At 51.6% G+C, this 17,290-nt stretch overlaps 7 protein-coding genes across 7 annotated transcripts; 6 read left to right on the top strand and 1 right to left on the bottom strand.

Annotated features, from left to right (window-relative positions):
- Positions 1-121: 121 nt before the first annotated feature.
- Positions 122-2,778, top strand: J4E85_008447 (uncharacterized protein; the record flags this gene model as incomplete). Its single annotated transcript, XM_051472672.1, has 5 exons — positions 122-180; positions 434-1,253; positions 1,304-1,419; positions 1,829-1,924; positions 2,043-2,778. 5 exons carry the CDS (start codon positions 122-124, stop codon positions 2,776-2,778), a joined length of 1,827 nt encoding a protein of 608 aa, XP_051323493.1.
- A 1,380-nt stretch (positions 2,779-4,158) lies between these two features.
- Positions 4,159-4,931, top strand: J4E85_008446 (uncharacterized protein; the record flags this gene model as incomplete). The annotated part of the gene is made up of 2 exons (XM_051472671.1): positions 4,159-4,455; positions 4,515-4,931. The coding sequence occupies 2 exons, from the start codon at positions 4,159-4,161 to the stop codon at positions 4,929-4,931; spliced, it is 714 nt and encodes a 237-aa protein (XP_051323492.1).
- Positions 4,932-5,228: 297 nt separating this feature from the next.
- Positions 5,229-5,545, top strand: J4E85_008445 (uncharacterized protein; the record flags this gene model as incomplete). Its single annotated transcript, XM_051472670.1, has 2 exons — positions 5,229-5,293; positions 5,437-5,545. The coding sequence occupies 2 exons, from the start codon at positions 5,229-5,231 to the stop codon at positions 5,543-5,545; spliced, it is 174 nt and encodes a 57-aa protein (XP_051323491.1).
- Positions 5,546-5,859: 314 nt separating this feature from the next.
- On the top strand, positions 5,860-6,708 carry J4E85_008444 (uncharacterized protein; the record flags this gene model as incomplete). The annotated part of the gene is made up of 2 exons (XM_051472669.1): positions 5,860-6,375; positions 6,433-6,708. The coding sequence occupies 2 exons, from the start codon at positions 5,860-5,862 to the stop codon at positions 6,706-6,708; spliced, it is 792 nt and encodes a 263-aa protein (XP_051323490.1).
- A 670-nt stretch (positions 6,709-7,378) lies between these two features.
- Positions 7,379-8,667, top strand: J4E85_008443 (uncharacterized protein; the record flags this gene model as incomplete). The annotated part of the gene is made up of 3 exons (XM_051472668.1): positions 7,379-7,383; positions 7,438-7,530; positions 7,590-8,667. The coding sequence occupies 3 exons, from the start codon at positions 7,379-7,381 to the stop codon at positions 8,665-8,667; spliced, it is 1,176 nt and encodes a 391-aa protein (XP_051323489.1).
- Positions 8,668-8,825: 158 nt separating this feature from the next.
- FOX2 (bifunctional hydroxyacyl-CoA dehydrogenase/enoyl-CoA hydratase fox2) lies at positions 8,826-11,689 on the bottom strand (the record flags this gene model as incomplete). The annotated part of the gene is made up of 4 exons (XM_051472667.1): positions 8,826-9,613; positions 9,664-11,091; positions 11,141-11,477; positions 11,528-11,689. 4 exons carry the CDS (start codon positions 11,687-11,689, stop codon positions 8,826-8,828), a joined length of 2,715 nt encoding a protein of 904 aa, XP_051323488.1.
- Positions 11,690-14,997: 3,308 nt separating this feature from the next.
- J4E85_008441 (uncharacterized protein) lies at positions 14,998-16,226 on the top strand (the record flags this gene model as incomplete). Its single annotated transcript, XM_051472666.1, has 5 exons — positions 14,998-15,264; positions 15,354-15,379; positions 15,442-15,851; positions 15,985-16,022; positions 16,083-16,226. The coding sequence occupies 5 exons, from the start codon at positions 14,998-15,000 to the stop codon at positions 16,224-16,226; spliced, it is 885 nt and encodes a 294-aa protein (XP_051323487.1).
- Positions 16,227-17,290: the final 1,064 nt, after the last annotated feature.

Here is a 17,290-nt window from a genome sequence, read left to right as displayed (position 1 = left end):
ATCCTTCATGAGCGTGGTTGTCGACTCGCTTCCACAAAGCCTGAACCAAACAAAGAATACGTGGAAGGAAAACCTGTAGCCTCGAACAACATCCCACTTCTCTTTACCCTCAACATCAAACATGGCGAATCTTCGTGAGCTCCATCAAGAACTGCGACGCGTACAGGACCGAGTCTTTCAGTAGGTGGTTGCCGTACTACGTCGCTGCCCGTTTCGACTAATTCTCACAGGATCAAACGTCGTCAGAACGAGTAAGCACGTTCATACTAGATGCTGTCAAAGACCTGAAAGAAGCTAATGGTAGATTCAAGTGAACTATGGATGGTAAGTAGCTACTCCTGGAGTCACGATGATTGGAACGAGTGGAAAGCGTGAGTTCCTATGACTCCGAAAAGATGCAGGATGCAGCGTCACGGTGAGCAATAGCTTACAGACACAGTCTGAACAAAGAACTGGAAGCATCGTACGAATCACACTCAAAAGCCTGGAACAAACTTTACTATGCCAGAATGCACGACCGGCTACCGCGCGAGATCCGAGATATGATCAATGCCGAATTCTGGGATGAAGACTACTTGAAAGGCTTTGAAGGCTTTGAGGTAGCCTGGAAGGCTAAGGAAGAACCCACGCATTACCACCGTCCGGGGGCCAATCGTATTCTGCGCATCTCACATGTCGTCCTACCAGACTATGTGGGTGCCGAAGCGGCGAAAGAGAACGTCCAGATGTGGTACGAGAACTACGGAGCCATGGCTTCCAGCCACTGCACCTGGCTCGTACTCAGCGGCAACCTAGGTAAACATCTCACGACGGCTATATGCAAAGATACTTTCGGGGTGGGCTTGGATCCTGCCACTGCTCTCCGAAAGATGACTATCGAAGTTCCCGACACTTCTCTCGTGCTAGGCCACGAGCACTCCGACTTTAAGGACGCTACCTCACGTCAGGACGCGCTCAATCTCCTTCTTCGCATCAAGAAGAAGAGAGGATTCAAGCTCGAAATCAGAATCTACCACGATTGCATTCGTCTCAACATGTGGCCAGAAATCCTTGGTCTCCTGCAACCCATCGTTAAGGTGTTTGAGCAGGAAGGAGCCCACGTCAGTGTTCAGTCTGATTATGATCCTAACAGGACAGATAGCATGGATGAGGACCCGGGTGTTAATACTGATATGGAACACTTGATCAGGACATACGATCAGGCGACTTGGGAGGAGAGTATGAAGCCGGGTTTGATCGATTATTTTGAAGGGGTAAGACGGTTGTAACTTATCTGTGGAGTAATATCTGACAAGTCATATAGATTAGCGATGAGTATCTCAGACCGTACCACCGCTACTATCGTAGTGAAGAAGACAATCCAGGCTCTGATCCTGATGTCGCTGCCTGGAAACGCTACACTGGGCCCTCTGGTGTGCGGTAAGAAGGGTTTACCTCATTTGACAGGGAAAATGCCTAACTGGCAATGTGCCGATACTACATTAATCTAAACATTTAAACCACATGCAAATGTATAAGCTTGGCACATGAGGCGTTCAATAATCGTGAGGCCACCCATGAAGTACGTGTAAGTGGGGCAAACCGCTCATCTAGCGTGACTTCGCCTTACGAACATGATGATAATCTTCACTTTATGACTTCCGTAGGAGAGTAAATGCTTTTGACTCAGACTGTCATCTTATCTTCTTTCGCGCTATACTACCACAATGAGAATTTCATACGACTTGGAACAAGATGTGCGCGACACGTGTAATAGACTTTTCATGTTTGTATCTCCATTCTCATACATTGCTGCCTGGACTTCAGAGAAACTGACCTGCCTAACTAGCCTGAAACGCGCAAAAGCTGCTGCAGAAAAGAGGGAGCGTACAGCGGCAAAACATGAGTGGCTATCAGCAGCAGAGAAGAAGGCGGAAGTGCAGGCGTAAGTGACCGCCAGCTCTTCCTAATCTGTTCCATCGCTGACGTTGCCTTGTACACAGCGAGCTCGATGCATCCTGTGAGCAGTTATCAAGAGCCTGGAACATGCTACGCTCTGCTAGAATGCAAGAGCTACTGCCTATCGAGCTTCGCGAGATGATATATGCACAGATCTGGAATGCGGAGTATCTCAACTCCACAAGACAGCCAAGGCAGCAGTCCGGTCCTCTTGGCCACTCCGATCCGAGATGCCATACACATGTTGTTTGGCCCGACTTCATGGGCAAAGAGACAGCACTGGAGTTAGTGCAGGCATGGTACGAAGCAGCATCTACACTCACACCAGAAACCTTCACAATCTCCGATACCCAAGAGTCAATCAAACAAGCCACATGTGAAGACCGTTTTCAAGTCGGCTTAGACCCAGCAATCATCCTCAGGACTCTCACCATAGATTTCGACGAGACCACGTCTAGGCTCGCTAGTCCGTATTGCAAGTGGCTAGACGCAGACATACGCCGAAATTCTTTCGATCTCCTCCACCGGCTCAAGAAGAAGGCTGGTTTCCGACTCAACTTTCGTATATGCACTCCCAAGTTCCGATTGAACTGTTGGCCCGACTTCTTTGATCTCTTACAACCTATAGTCAAGACATTGGAGAATGAGGGCGCTATCGTCGACGTCCAGGCTATTCATTGTAGTCGGGGCCCTCATCCGATGCCGTATGTCTATGTGGACTTGAACAGTCTCGTCAGAGGCTATGATCCAGCGACGTGGAAGCAGAGCGTAATCGGATATCTTGATTCGGCAATATTGGCTCATCCGTTATCTCCATGCAAGGACAGCGCTGACAGGTAGATTAGATTTGTTACTGTCGCATTAGGAATCAGGACAGACATTATCGAGGGGAGGACGAGCCGGAGTATGATCCAGACGATAAGGATGAGGATTATTGGGACAGGGGCTTGCACGAAGATATGGGTTTACGACCTTCTGATCTGGATAGAGGGTTGTCGAGACGCAATTGTGGTTGCGATGGCTCTGGGAGGCGATGGTCGTTTGAGTTTGGCTCATGAGTCGTACGTGATGTCAATTGGAGCTGTCATAAACTTGTAGGCTGCAGGGAAGCCCTAGACAGGAAGGCGGTTATGAAAACGTTAACGGATGGATGCGGAGTCTTCTTCGGGGGTTGCAGCTCGCTGCGCTTCAAGGTTGTTGCTGAGACAAGGGTTCGGAATGTTCCGAGGCTGCCGCTGTGCCGCAGGTCCGCAGTCGACAAACATATAATAAACCCAATCACTTAACTTCTTAACCTCCCTGAGGGCCATACGTCTCACGCTCTCCATGCTTCCCACACTGTGAGCGCATCGCCATATACAGGCGCAATTATGGATACAAGCCTGAAATCAGCGTTGGACTGTCTACGCGAGTGAGTGTACCCGCACTGATCTGCCCCACTTCGCTGTTGTGCTAACAAGCTGGCAGCATCAAGCGGAAGGATTTCGATGCTCAAAAAGAGTACGTGAATTCCAGAACTTGTCAATCTCTAAAGCTGTACTGAGAAAGTGTCAGACTCAACTCAGTCAAGGATGAAATTGCAGCTACCAGAAAAAAGCTGGCTGCGTTAGAGGAACAACGCAAAGAGATGACGAAAAGGAAGATTAATGCGCTTCTCCAGTAAGTGCGAACAACTCGAAAACTTGAGATCAGTTCCAGTCTAATCTATTTCTATCCACCAGGAATCTTCCATCAGCTCTCCGGCGCTACTCTGCAGCCTGGAGTCTTCCATTCTTCGAGATGTTCCAAGAACGCCTACCCCGCGAGCTTCGAGATATGGTCTATGCGCACATCTGGGACAGTAAAACTGTGGCCGATACAAACAGAAGCATGATAGGCATCATGTCATCTGGTTGCCGGTTTTCGCCGCAAGACTGCGAGCACAACATGACGACGTTCGTCGAATCGGATGCGATTGACAGCTGCCAACATAACCTGGTACCATACTTTATAAAGCCAGCTTTCGCCGGGCAAGACTCTGCACTTGAAATGGTCGAGGCTTGGTATAGTTGCTTGACTCGCGGCAATACCTCCATTGCGATGGGAGTACCGTTGGCTCAAATTTCACCTTTCCTTCATCACGACAGATTTCATGTTGGTCTAAAGCCTGCAGCAACTTTGCGAAGGCTAGCCGTCGGTCTTAACGCTGACGAATTCATCGCGGACCTCGAAAAAAACCCAATGGATGAGGAGGGTTACAGGCAGTATTTCGAAACGCTTCTGTCCATCAAGAAGAAAAGGGGTTTTATGCTGACTATTCGTGTCCTCCAAAAATACGTTAGGCTCAACGTTTGGCAGCGAATCTTCGACATGTGTAGGGACACAGTCGCCATCTTTGAGAAAGAGGGGGCTCGTGTGCGGGTCCAGTTCGTATATAACAGCTTTCACCCTCGTCGAGTACCGAAATATGACATGCTCCCCGGTCTGAGGCATCCAGAATCCAACTGGCGAGAGGATGCAGTGCGCTTCTTTGACAACGTAAGACCTTCCCATCATACAGATCCTACTCAGTCAATCTGACCATACGCACGAACCAGGCTACACGTCTGTGCGATATACACAGGGCTTATCGTATTGAAAACAACGATGATTATGACCCCACTTTACATCCCGACGATGGCGATACCCCTTACGAGACCGATGAGAATATCTACGGTGATGAAGTCGATAGCAACGACAGTGTTGAACTCTATCGTCAAGATGATCGAGGACATCAACTAGGTGCTTTGTCTCCGCCACATCAGTACGGAAGTGATTTCATACAATGGAAGAACGACCTGTTAGACGATCTCGATATGGAAGAGAGGAAAGGGATCAAAGATTCGTACGACTACTGGGCCGACTTCGACCCGCCCAGCTGGGTGGGTGTCTCTCCCGAGCCTGAGTACGTAGATGGACCTGGGTACGACACAGTTTCAGGTTCCGATTCAGAAGGCCAGAATAGCATCACGTGATTGCCTATCCCACTCGGGCTTACTACCCTTACTAGTTAGCTCCTCAATCATCTCAATACACAGGATGCTACGTAAATCTCTCGTAACCATCAGACGTTTGTGAACACTGATTTATACCATGTTGTATGGATGATATACTGCAGCCATCTTCATAGTGCAGGTACTCGGGTTTTCGGAACGCTAGCCGTTCCGATGCCACCCGTGGACTAGAGCGCGAGCGCCTACCCACTTTATGTTCTAGCGACCAGACTTCAACCTCCAATCCACCCGCACCGATTGCGCCATCCAAAGACAGTCATGGAGAAATCAACCACCGTCGATTCGAAGCTATTGGAGCAGTTTGCATTGCAGCGGCTTCGCGCGTGAGTCTTTCGGCGCAGCCAGCAACACCTCATGAATCTGTTCTAATCTAGTTGCAGCATTCAAGGCATGGAATTCGACGCGAATAACACGTACGCACAGCTTCTAGAGCTGAAACGACGAACCCTGTGTTAAACCGTTCTAGAATCCGCACAGCCACGCAGGACATCCAAACGTTGAAGGAGCAGATCAAAGCTCTGGAAAGGAAGAAGGAAAGATCGCGACAGCACAAGAGAGATTTCCGGCGCGAGTAAGTCCTGATATCCATGAATACGAGCAAAGACCTCATACAAGAGCCCAACGCAGACACCTTCCGTTAGCTCTCTCGGCGTTCACTGCATCATGGAGTAAACCCTTCTTCGAGCAAATGCAGGAACGTCTACCTCGTGAAGTCCGCGACATTGTGTACGCATACATCTGGACCAATACGACATTGAAAGATCCTTATTTGCAAAATTTTGCAAAGCTCGGATGCGCTCACCGCGCCACAGATTGCGACACCTTAGTAACAACGCATCACTCGGGGACGACGGACGACTGCTTTACGCATGGCCGAATTCCGTACTTCATGAGGCCTAGATTCGTCGGAGATGAGTCTGCCCGAGAGGTTGTCGAATCCTGGTACAAGTCGATATCAAGAGTAAAACCCGACATATGGGTACTACTGAACATACGCGAACTCGAATGCATCATCCATGGTGACGCCTTCTCTGTCGGTCTGGATGCCACGACCGTTGTTCGAGAGTTGACGCTCAAGCTATTGACTGACAGAGTCATACGGAAGAAAGACGACGAAACCAGCGAATCAAACCGAACGATCAACGCGCTGCTCCAAATAAAGAACAAGGCAAACTTCAAATTAACACTGCGGATAGAACAGTCATTCCTCCAATTCAACTGCTGGCCTACTATCTTCGACATCTTCCGACCCATGATCGAAACGTTTGAGAAAGAAGGCGCGGATGTAAGACTGCTTCTCGTCTACGCCCAAGACCTGACACCGAAGATGGAGTTTGATATGCTTCCCGCGTTGAAGGATCCCGAGTCTAACTGGAGAGAAGAAGCCGCCCGTTACTTCGACAGCGTAAGCAAACCAAATCTACATCGGTCGCTGCCTCACGCATAGTAACCCACAAAATAGGACTACCGCGTACGCGAGCATCATAAACATTACCGCATCGAAAATGACGCAGACTATGATCCAGAGAGCCTAAAAGACATGTACTACAGCGACGATGCCTATCAGTCAGACGATAACCAGGAAATTGACTGGGACCCTGGTTACGATGGAATCAACGATGATGGCTCCACGTGGGAAATTATGGACGGGAGGAGACCTCCTCGTTCGCCTTCTCCATCGCCGGCACGTTTTTTTGGAACTGTGTTTAGAGGGGATGAGATCGAAGAGGGGTTTTAGTAGGATAGTGAAGGTGAGGAGGAAGATAGCGAAGGCGAGGAGGATGACTAGAAGGCCGGAAGTTTGTCAATTTGTCAGACTGGCAGCATTGCTTGTAAAGCTCTGATGTCTTTGCCAGAGCTTCTTTTACTACAGATATCCCTCTTGGAAGACATTAGGACATAGACATTACCTTACCCGATCGTGATCAGCAGGCGAGTACTGAATTCAGAGAAATTTCCCTCTATGTTACAGGTCACGCCGTAGATTCAGTACGCTACCAAGAAATTGCACATCACTGTACAAGCTACGCGGACTTCTGGAAGCCTCTCTGTAATCAGAAGTCTGCGAATACTAATAGATACAACATTTTAGGGATAATGTATGTCAGCTAGCGAAGTAGCGCAGAGTTTCCCTACGTCATGGCGTCGGGACAGCTCGTGTTCCGAAGCCACTAGAGCGCCTTCCCACTTCATGTATCCAGCCACCGTACGTCAGCTTCCACTTTGTGCTCATCCTGGTCGCGATCCAATATCAATTATGGTAACTTCAAAAGCTGATGATGGTGACCTAGAATGGTCCATAAGACTGCAACTCCGCACGTGAGTTCGACGCCCTGTCTGCGTGAACATCCTTTGCTGCACTATCCTAATCTACTTGCAGTATCAGATACAATGACCCCGATGCAGACATGGAGTACGTCGCAATGTCACAAGGTCAAATGCACGTTACTTGCTAAAGGACCTGCAGTCATTCCCCATTTACACCGAAGATCAGGGCGTTGGAAGAACAACTCAGCCCGCTGGTGCCCCGCCGGTGGGAAGACGAGAAACTGCGAAAGAAGTAAGCTCTACAATTTCACTAGATCATACCATGTGTCTGACACAGCGTCTGCCAAACAGGTACCGTCCCTCAGCGATATGCCGTGCCAGCGCAACATGGAACCTTCGCTTCTGCGAAGAGATGCAAGCGCGCCTACCCCTGGAACTGCGCAACATGGTGTACAAGCATATATGGGACTTTAATACAACCTTTGAAACCTATAATGGACTAGTGTTCCTCGCCCAACGCCGTTGCCAGGGCTCCTCTGAAGGCAAAGAAGAAGAATGCCAAAGGCTAGCCTCAACATCCGAACCCGGAATAAAGAGCAGCTGTCGTTCACATTGCAACACGCCTTTCTTTATGCGACCCGGGTATGTGGGCCAGGAAACAGCACGGGAGGTTGTAGAAGCTTGGTACAACGCTGTCGTTGCATGGTGGCCCAAGACGTGGAATCGTGTCTCTCTTGCCACGGTCGAGTACATGACACGCACCGACGCTTTCTTCGTTGGCCTAGACCCCTCAAGCATCCTTCGTACTCTCAGCCTAGAGATATACATCGACTTCCTCTTCATGACGTACGACCGCAACGGACGGTCAGACCAGGAATGCATCGACTCGCTCCTCCGGATCAAGAAAAAGGCCGATTTCAGATTGAGCATTACCCTCAAGCAGAAAAACGTCAGCTTCCACTACTGGTCTTTAGCCTTCGACATGCTCAGGCACGTAGTCGATGTATTTGAGAAAGAGGGCGCAACTGTCCAAGTCACTTTCATTTACGATCACGACGGGCTGTACCCGAAACTTAAATGGAACATGCTGGAAGCATTAAAAAGCGGCAACAACGACTGGAAGGCGGGCGCAAAACGTGATTTGGAAAAGGACCACCGGTTCAGAGAGAGACACAGGGTGTATGAAGCCGACACCCTGGCTGAAGAATCGGATTACGACGAACTGGATTATCGTTCTGATGATGATAATCGTAAAAGACCGTACTATGGACCACACAGCGATGACGGTGGCGGGTCCCCCTCAGGGAAGGACTATTATGCGGATAATATGTACAAAACGTATTTCGAGCCGCGAGACTTTGAGACTCCTCCTCCTCCTCCCAAAATACGCCGGCCGGCGTGGGAAGACCATATACGGTGGGACGAATGAGGTCCTTGTGCGGACTAAAAGCGGTGGTCATGGTTGAGGCTTTTAAGTCGAACGCATATTCTGGAAGATGAACTTATGACATAAACACTACATATATACAACAAGGCATCAACACCCATCAACACCTATAAACCTCCCCCTCCTACCCTCCTTCACATCTACAACTTACTCCCACCGCCCATCAACTCCGCACCAGCCCCACTAATAGCCAGCTTACCCGTCTCCTTAACCTTAGTCTGGAACAGCACGGTATTACCCACCTTCCACATCTCGGTAATCAGTGTCTGACCCGGCAGCACAACACCCGCAAACCTGACCTTGATGTTCTTGAACGGACCATACGTCTGCAGAACGTGTTTACCGGAGATACCAAAGCTGCACAGGCCGTGCAGAATGGGTGTGGGGAAGCCGCCGGCTTTGCTGAACTGGGGGTCGATGTGTAGGGGGTTGAGGTCGCCGGAGAGACGGTAGATAGCAGCTTGCTCCTCGGTTGTGCGTTCCTCGACGACGGTGTCGGGGGCGCGTTCAGGTGCCTTGTGGATCTTTGTTGCGGCGCCGCGATCAGCACCCTTCTTCTGGCCGCCGAAGTTGCCGGAGCCGCGGATGAAGACTGTGCTTTCGTTGTAGAAGATCTCCTCGCCCGTCTTTGCGTCCTTGGTTACGCTTCCGTATACGACGAGCCCTGCGGCGCCCTTGTCTACGACCTCGACTAGCTTGGGTACGGCGACGAGCTTGGCTTCGGTGGGGATGGGGAACTTGCGGATTTCGAGGAATTGCTCGCCGTGAAGGAGCATGCGCGGGTCGAAGTTGGGGACGATTTCGTCGAAGGAGAAGGGGGGTTCGGCGTTGAAGGGGGGGACGACACCGAAGGTGGGGATGACTTGGAAGTTCTCGTCGCCTTCGTAGACGAAGGGGAGGTCGGTGCGCTTGGCTCCGATTCCCAGGTCTGGAGATGGTGTTAATTGTAGTTACTCGTATGGAATGAAGCTGACTTACTGTAAAGAATGACATCCCTCTCGGTGTACTCGAAGGGTGTGCCTTCAGCCTTAGCAGCCAAGGCCTTCTTCTGAGCCTCGAGGACTTCCTCGTTGCTCTTGGTGGGCTTCTTCTCCTTCTTGCTCTTCTTGCTCGTGTTCTCCATGTTGGCCATGATAGACTTGAGACCACTGGCGTTGTCGAAGGGGTGGTCGGCACGGCCATCGTCGAAGTTGGTAATGCGTTCCCATTGGGAGAGGACAGCCTCGGGAGTAAGCTTAACGTCCACGGGGAAGCCGTGTCCGCCAGAGCGTTGCCACCTGGTCGCCGCAAACCAACCAGAACCCATCTCGTATAGGCCACCTGTTGGCTCGGGAGCCTTGTCGGAAACGAGGAGAATGACGAGAGGAGCGTTGTAGTCGGGCTTGAGGGCCTGTACAACCTCTTCGGGGAAGATGCTGCGGGTCATCTGAGTGCCGGCGTTGGGAGCAACGGTGTTGACGAAGATGTTGTTCTTCTTGCCCTCAAGAGCGAGGGACTTGGAGAAACCGAGGATACCGCACTTGGCTGAGGCGTAGTTTGCCTGGCCGAAGTTGCCGTAGATACCGCTGGTAGAGGTGGTGTTGAGGATGCGGCCGTACTTCTGCTTGAGCATGTAAGGCCAGGCGGCCTTCGTGCAGGAGTAGGTACCGAACAGGTGAACCTTGTGGATGATGTCCCACTGCTCGTCGGTCATGTTGGCAAACGCCTTGTCGCGCAAAATACCAGCGTTGTTGATCAGGATGTCGATGCGGCCATACGTCTCAATGGCGGTCTTGACGACAGACTCGCCATCCTGGACATCGCCCTTGTTGCCAACAGCCTCTCCACCGAGCTTCTGAATCTCCTGGACGGTGTTGTCGGGGTTCACAAGATCGTTCACAACGACCTTGGCACCACGCTTCGCCAACTGCAAGCAGTAGATGCGACCGAGACCAGCACCTCCACCAGTGACAAGGGCGACCTTGCCCTTAAAGTCAAGGGGCTCACCCTTGGGGTTGGGTGGCAGCTGGTTGGCATGCTCGAGGAGCTCAAGCGCGTTCGCCGGGCCTTGTGGGTGTTCGGCCTTGGAGAAATCGACGATGTCCTTCCACTTGGCTGGAACGGCTTCGGGTGTGAGGGTCTCGTCGGCCTTGAACAGAGCACCAGAGGCTCGCTCCCATCGTAGCTTGGCAACGTGACCTGCGCCGGCCTCGAAGATAGCGCCAGTCTCAGTGGACGACTTGTGTGTAAGGACAGCGACGAGCGGGACGATCCACTCAGGCTTCATCTTCTCCAAAACATCCGGAGGCATGACGGTCTCGGTCATTCGGCTGGCGGCGATCGGGGCGACGACGTTGCAGAGGATGTTGTACTTCAAGCCCTCCTTTGCGAGTGTCTCGGTGAAACCGACAAGAGCGAGCTTGGCAGCTGTTGAAGTTAGCAGGCGTTCATCTCTTCATAAAACGCATGTACATACCAGAGTAGTTTGTCTGTCCGAAAGATCCGAACAGACCGGCAGCAGACGCGGTGCTGATCACCCTTCCGTACTTCTGTTTCCTGAAGTATGGCCACGCGGCATGCGCGCACTTGTATGCTCCGAGGACGTGGACCCGGTAGATCAGATCCCAGTCTGCCTGCTTCATGTTCTTGAAGCTGACATCGCGCAAGATACCCGCGTTGTTGATGAGGATGTCAATGCGACCGAATGTGTCGATAGCAGTCTTGATGATGGACTCTCCGTTCTCGACCGAATCGTAGTTGGCGACCGCCTTACCGCCAGCGGCGCGGATGGTGTCAACGACCTTGTCTGCGGCCTGTCGGGTGAATTAGCAGTGAATGAAGGATTAGAGCTGAAGAGACATACCGCTGAACCCGCGCCCTCGCCCTTGAAGCTGCCACCCAAGTCGTTCACAACGACGTTCGCGCCGCGACTGCCGAAGAAGACAGCATACTCGCGACCGAGACCACCACCAGCGCCCGTGACGACAACGGTCTGGCCATCATATCGCAGCTCCTGCGCAGCCATGATGTGTTTTCTGTGCTGTTCGAAGAGGCTACCCCTTCGTTCTTTCGCGGAAAGAAGTTGCGCTTGAGGAATCTCCTATGCAAGCAAGCAACAAAGGTATTTGTAAAGTCAAATGGGTATCAGCAAAGATCCCAGGATAGAAAAGTGCAAGATTTGGAAAGTGCGAGGATGAGAGGATAAGTGGCTGGATGCGTGGAGGATGGCTCAAAAGTAAGGTCGTTCGCGATCTGACCCGGTCGTGTCTCATGAAAGCAGCCGAGCTGTTGATGATGACGAGTTACCTCGGTCCCGACGGCAGTTGGTCATGTGTGGGGATTGCGCACCGTGCACCTCACGCTTTCACATGTCCGCGTCTTGCTCCCCATCATCAGCTGGACGAGTCCGGGGTATCACATGATAGTGATTAGAAAGTGCGTAATCTCACACTCGCATATCCAGAGCGTGCAGTCTTGGCTGGAGAAGTTCGATGAGATGATGATTCTTGAGCGCATGTGGGGCTGCGAAATGCGCCGCGTGAGGCCCGAACACGTATCGTACGCGTCCTAGATATCGCGATATTGTGGTGCATTGGAAACGGAACAGATGCGATGGCGGATGTGTCTTCCCATCACAGCTGTATCATGCATTGGAAGTGATGGTCTCTTCTTCTTGGTCGTGTCACCAAAAGATGGGCGTCCTACCCGAACAATACCCCGAATGAACCACTAGCAACAGTAGTATATCCAGTACAGAGGAGCTTGTAGACCTCTTCGTGCTGCGTGATGGCACTCTGATTAACTTCAATCTACTACACGTCGCTGAATCAGATAATGTATAGCCTGCTGTTGAACATTGGTCTTGTTCTAGGCTTGCTATTCAAGCGCAGCAAGCCCGCGAAGTCAAATACCCACACGCCAGGCCCAAACCTTATCACCCGACTAAGCACAGTCGACATCATCGATCCTTTGCAAACACGATTCTCCTCCAGGATCATTGCAACCCACTCAACATCTGCACTATGCCGAAGGCAATGCGGATCCAGACCCTCATCGTCACCGCTTGTTACCGGCCATTTGCTCGCTCGCTCAGAGTCGAGGCCGAGAGACTCCACAGCGCTTTCGTACATGAGCGTCCTAGATACCATTCTTGCTACGCTGGCTCCCATCATGCGCGGTTCGGCCCGTTGGCGGATTTGACCGCCGTAAGTATTCGCGTACCTACCTTACCGAGCGTTGAGATCTTCTGGAATGCACCTATTACATGCCGTGTTTTATTACTGTCATTGAGTAGAGGTGTAAGGCGTCGAACTAGCGTAGTCGAATACTTGTAGACACTGAGCAGGGGAATGTGCGCCGGACGCTACCATGACCGACATCACACCGACTACCACATGACGGATATCATATAGTGAGGCAGACGACAACATTCTGCTCAGTTTGTGGCCGGACATAAATTTTGTATCTCTTTGAGTCGCGTTTTTCGGTCGACACAAGTGCCCCAAAGTCCTCGTAGGAACAAGCCGCAAATTCTTCCGGTGCAAGTGGCATGGTTGAAAGTTTCTGCTTTGTGGTGGCTACATGATGCACTACTTTCTAATGCATCGGAGTCGATGACAAAGCCGAATTCTGAATGGGCAAAGCTCGCGGGGAGGCGTTATAGGAGTAGTAATCATCGTCGACATACCAGCCTGAAGAATCATATGGATGTAGATTTTCGATGCGCGATTGTGGGCACGAAACACTCACAGATGCGGGTGAGTGTAACCCGCACGTCTCATCCTCCTTGCTTGATCCGGGTCGGATGGACTTTTCTCTTGTCACGAAACAGATGCCTGTTGATTTCTGGTCGGAATCGACATCTGGAGGCCACGTTTTTGCTAGAACGCCTCTGCTATCAGCGATACCCAGATTCTGGCGCCCCTGAGTGATCAAATGACAACGAGTGTTGCGTCATCAAGCCGCATACATCTCGACAGGCCAAAAGTCGTGTGGGGGGCTTGCTTCGTCTCCGACGACTGTGCGTCTTGCATACATGTGGAGTTTCCATCGCGTCCGTCGAATGCGCGTGGGCTGTGATGCGGAGGTGATGATTGGCTGTTTCCTTTACGAAAACATCGGCGCCGTGTGAAGTTGTAGTCCTTACGTTAAAAAAAGTCGGAGATATTGCGCGGCATACTCTCTGCCTAAACATGTAGCTGGCCGAGAGTAGGCTACACTAAGCCTATAGTTGTCAACCGGCAGCTGCGATGTTAAGATCCATGGATTAATGAACGCACAGGGCAGCAGGGTTGCAACACCTGGCCTGTTAACCATCGAAGATTCTGATAGTCGTGGCGACAATGGGAACCCCTAGGCGCTGCGTCCAGTCATAATGCACACGTCCAACAGCCACAAGAATGACGTTGTGGCTTGGCTTTGATGGGCCTGTATCCCGAGGCCATGTCAGCGGTGTCGTTTTTCGAGAAGACTGTCAGCGGGGCCATCCGTCCGGGCATGCACCACGTGCCCATCAACGACCGAATCTATACACTAGCGCAAGCAATGCTTGCCTTCACGGCGAATCGCTTCTGGTGCAGCGGAATTGCTTCCGGTGGGATTTTTGTCTAACATGAGTAGCAAAGATGTCCTAGTGAAGAAAATCCAGGTAGGCGGAGGTGGGCCTCCCCCTGTCTCACCTGACGCTGAACACTTACCACACATGTCGATGTGTCAAGAATTGCAACGAGCCAGATACGAGATTTGATATTGCTTCGTAGCAATATGACTGTGAAGGTCTTCGGATGAGTCCTTTGTACGGGAGACGTGGACCCCTGATTGCCAGTCCGCAGTGGCGACACGCCTCGTTTTGATCCGACTCTTAGCGAGTAGGATGTTGAATGGAAGCAGTGAAACGATCTGCTCATCTTTCCGCCTTCCAAAACGGATATTGCTCCCGCCGATGCAGTAGCCTCCCTAGCTACATATGTCACCGAATCGTGGGGATTGTCCTGATACTCAGAGACAAGCTGGAGAGATAGCGCCAGGTTTTATGGAGATTGAATGTGATCAGCCTTGATCATTTGTGATTCGAGACTTGCGGCCACCTCGTCAGCCTGCTTTTAGTGACGTTTCCTCTCGCCACGATGTCGGATAATTTTGCGCCTTTGCCGAGCTTGTTGCCAGCTCACAGCGATATGCAGATCGCAAAGTCTACAGCGTCGGGCTATCGTCGTGCTGTTTCCATTAGGTCCGCATCATCGCCATCATACACCACAACTCGTCTTGGGCCGCCCGTTCCATCGTTTGTTATTGCCTGCGTATCCTGCCGCGTTCTCCGAGACGTGAGTAACAATGAGCGAAGATACAGAAACAGTTAGCGTCCACGGCCGAGAGTTCCAAAGAACATCCCTCGACGAGGGTGTCTACTACGCCCCGGTGGCCTTCGACGACCGCGAAGAGAGCAGACTAACAGCTCAGCACGAAATTGTGTCCCGTATCTTCGGCGATGGACTGTTCTCCCCTCGAATACCAGTCGGGGAGCCCGAAGCGATATTGGAGTGCGGCTACGGCGGTGGAGACTGGGCTGTCCAATGCGCAGATGAGTTTGAGGATTGTGAGGTGCGTACTTGACCCCATGACAGCCATATGAGATGAGATTGGTGCTTCCAATGTGGCTCGTATCAATCATAGCGTGTTAACAGTCTCAGGTAACTGCTCTTGATATCTTCCCCATGTGAGTTAAGCCTGTACATAGGGCATGCGGGTACGAAAACTGAGCAGTCGTCCCATGTCTAGGCAGATGGACCGACCCGAGAACCTAGACCTGGTCGCTCATAACCTCAACGATCCTCTTCGTGATCCCGCAATATTCAAAGCGAATCACTACGATCTCATCCACTCGCGGTTCGTGTTTCCAGGCATTAAGAGCGGCAGATGGAATGGATACATCAGAGATATGAGGTTATTGCTACGGCCGGGAGGTTGGGTGCAGATAATGGAGTATTTGCCGATTATCCAATCACACAATGGACGTCTTACGGACGAGAATGCTGTGCGAAGATGGTGGCAGGAATACCAGGGCGCCATGGCCGGCATGGACCGTGACCCGCGGATAGGCCGACGGTTGAAGCAGCTGTTGCTCGATAACAGATATCGAGACGTCGACGTCGACATAGTGCAGCTTCATATAGGCGACTGGTCGAAAAGTAAGTACCCCGTTGTATTCCACCTTTTCGATATTGTCCGATCGTGGGAGGGAATGGGTCTTTTGCTGCGGTTCGCCATTACCCAGTACTCCGGAACATCCTACTGCAGAGCAGTACTGACAGTCGATATCAGATGAGGCTCAAGCTAGCATCGGTAGAGACTCTGTCGAAGTACGTATGCGTGCCAAGTGTAGAAGGTGGATATGTGCTGACTGTGCGTCATCCGTCCAGATGATTGGTGACCTCCTTGAGTCACTTGGGCTGTGGCCGTTCACATCGAAACTGGGCTGGACAGCTGCGAGGTTCGAAGACCTTATGCAGGAAGTTCGTGCAGAGCTCCAGAATGTGGAACTGAACCTATACGTTGAGTTGTAATGATGACCCATCCTGTTAAATGGAGTATGTCTAATCCGCTTCTAGGTATGTTGCCAGGGGCCGGAAGAGCACTCGATGATATCGCGTGCGTTGCTTTGCATCGATGTAGGCTACGTGGTGTATTGTAGATGCCGCAGGACGTGTGCTAGTGCAGCTTGCGCACCCACGAGGTGTAGAGGGTCGGTCGACATAGGCGGTAGAGAGATTCTCCCTGCGGTAGTCAGACTTGTATGCTCAGATTCGGGTAGTGAAGCGGCTGTACCTCATCCAGTAGCTGTCAACGGGCTGCTCTCAAACTAGCCCGTCTGATGTGCACTTCAAACGTCCTCCAGCCATTCACAATTCCAGATCAGAATTTGTGGTGAGGGTCCCAGTCGTGCCTTCCGTTCCTTCAAGATCCTGAACTCAAGGCAAGCCAGAAGCACTTTCGTCACTGCCTCTGGCCAAGAGACGTCACCGATTGCAGGAGCTATTCCTTTGGTCGACGCAGCGGTGCTGCCGTGCTATGCCATCACGGATCTGTCGAGTTGATGACAAGGAGACCGGCGCGTGGTTGTAGCATCGTGGAAGCTGTCTCAATTGCAAACAGTCAGCTCCAGACCCCGATGAGGGACTGCTGGTCAAACAGAAGATGGGGCGAATCGGTAGATGGGATGCAGCAGGGGAGCACAGCATCGGCACGGGTGCTGCGATACATGCACAGATGGAATGAGGATGAGAATTTGGAAAGGTAAAGAGGGTCAAACACACGAGGGAAGGTGGGGCGACTGAACAGGGACCAGGCTATGGGACGCTAGAGGCCCTGAAGAGTGAGGGTTCGTCGTGAGGAAGGAACCACCGCGCTCAACTCCACCTACGTCAACCGTCGCGATTGCGTCTTTGCTCCCACGGATCGAGAAGGAAGGGGTGTAAACACAGCCGTCCGATGCAAATGGGGTCTAATCGGTACCTCTCCTTGTCTGCAGCCCAGTTCCCCGACAGTCTGGTACCGAGATACGCGCTCTAATGGGGCGCTTTCCTGGCTAGACGCCAACGCCTTTGCGACTTCGCGACGAGACAGCCGA

This window comes from Alternaria conjuncta (assembly GCF_024043145.1).
Source record: "Alternaria conjuncta strain BMP 0040 chromosome Unknown scaffold_13, whole genome shotgun sequence".
NCBI classification, from domain to species: domain Eukaryota; kingdom Fungi; phylum Ascomycota; class Dothideomycetes; order Pleosporales; family Pleosporaceae; genus Alternaria; species Alternaria conjuncta.
This window is presented reverse-complemented; position numbering and strand designations above follow the sequence as displayed.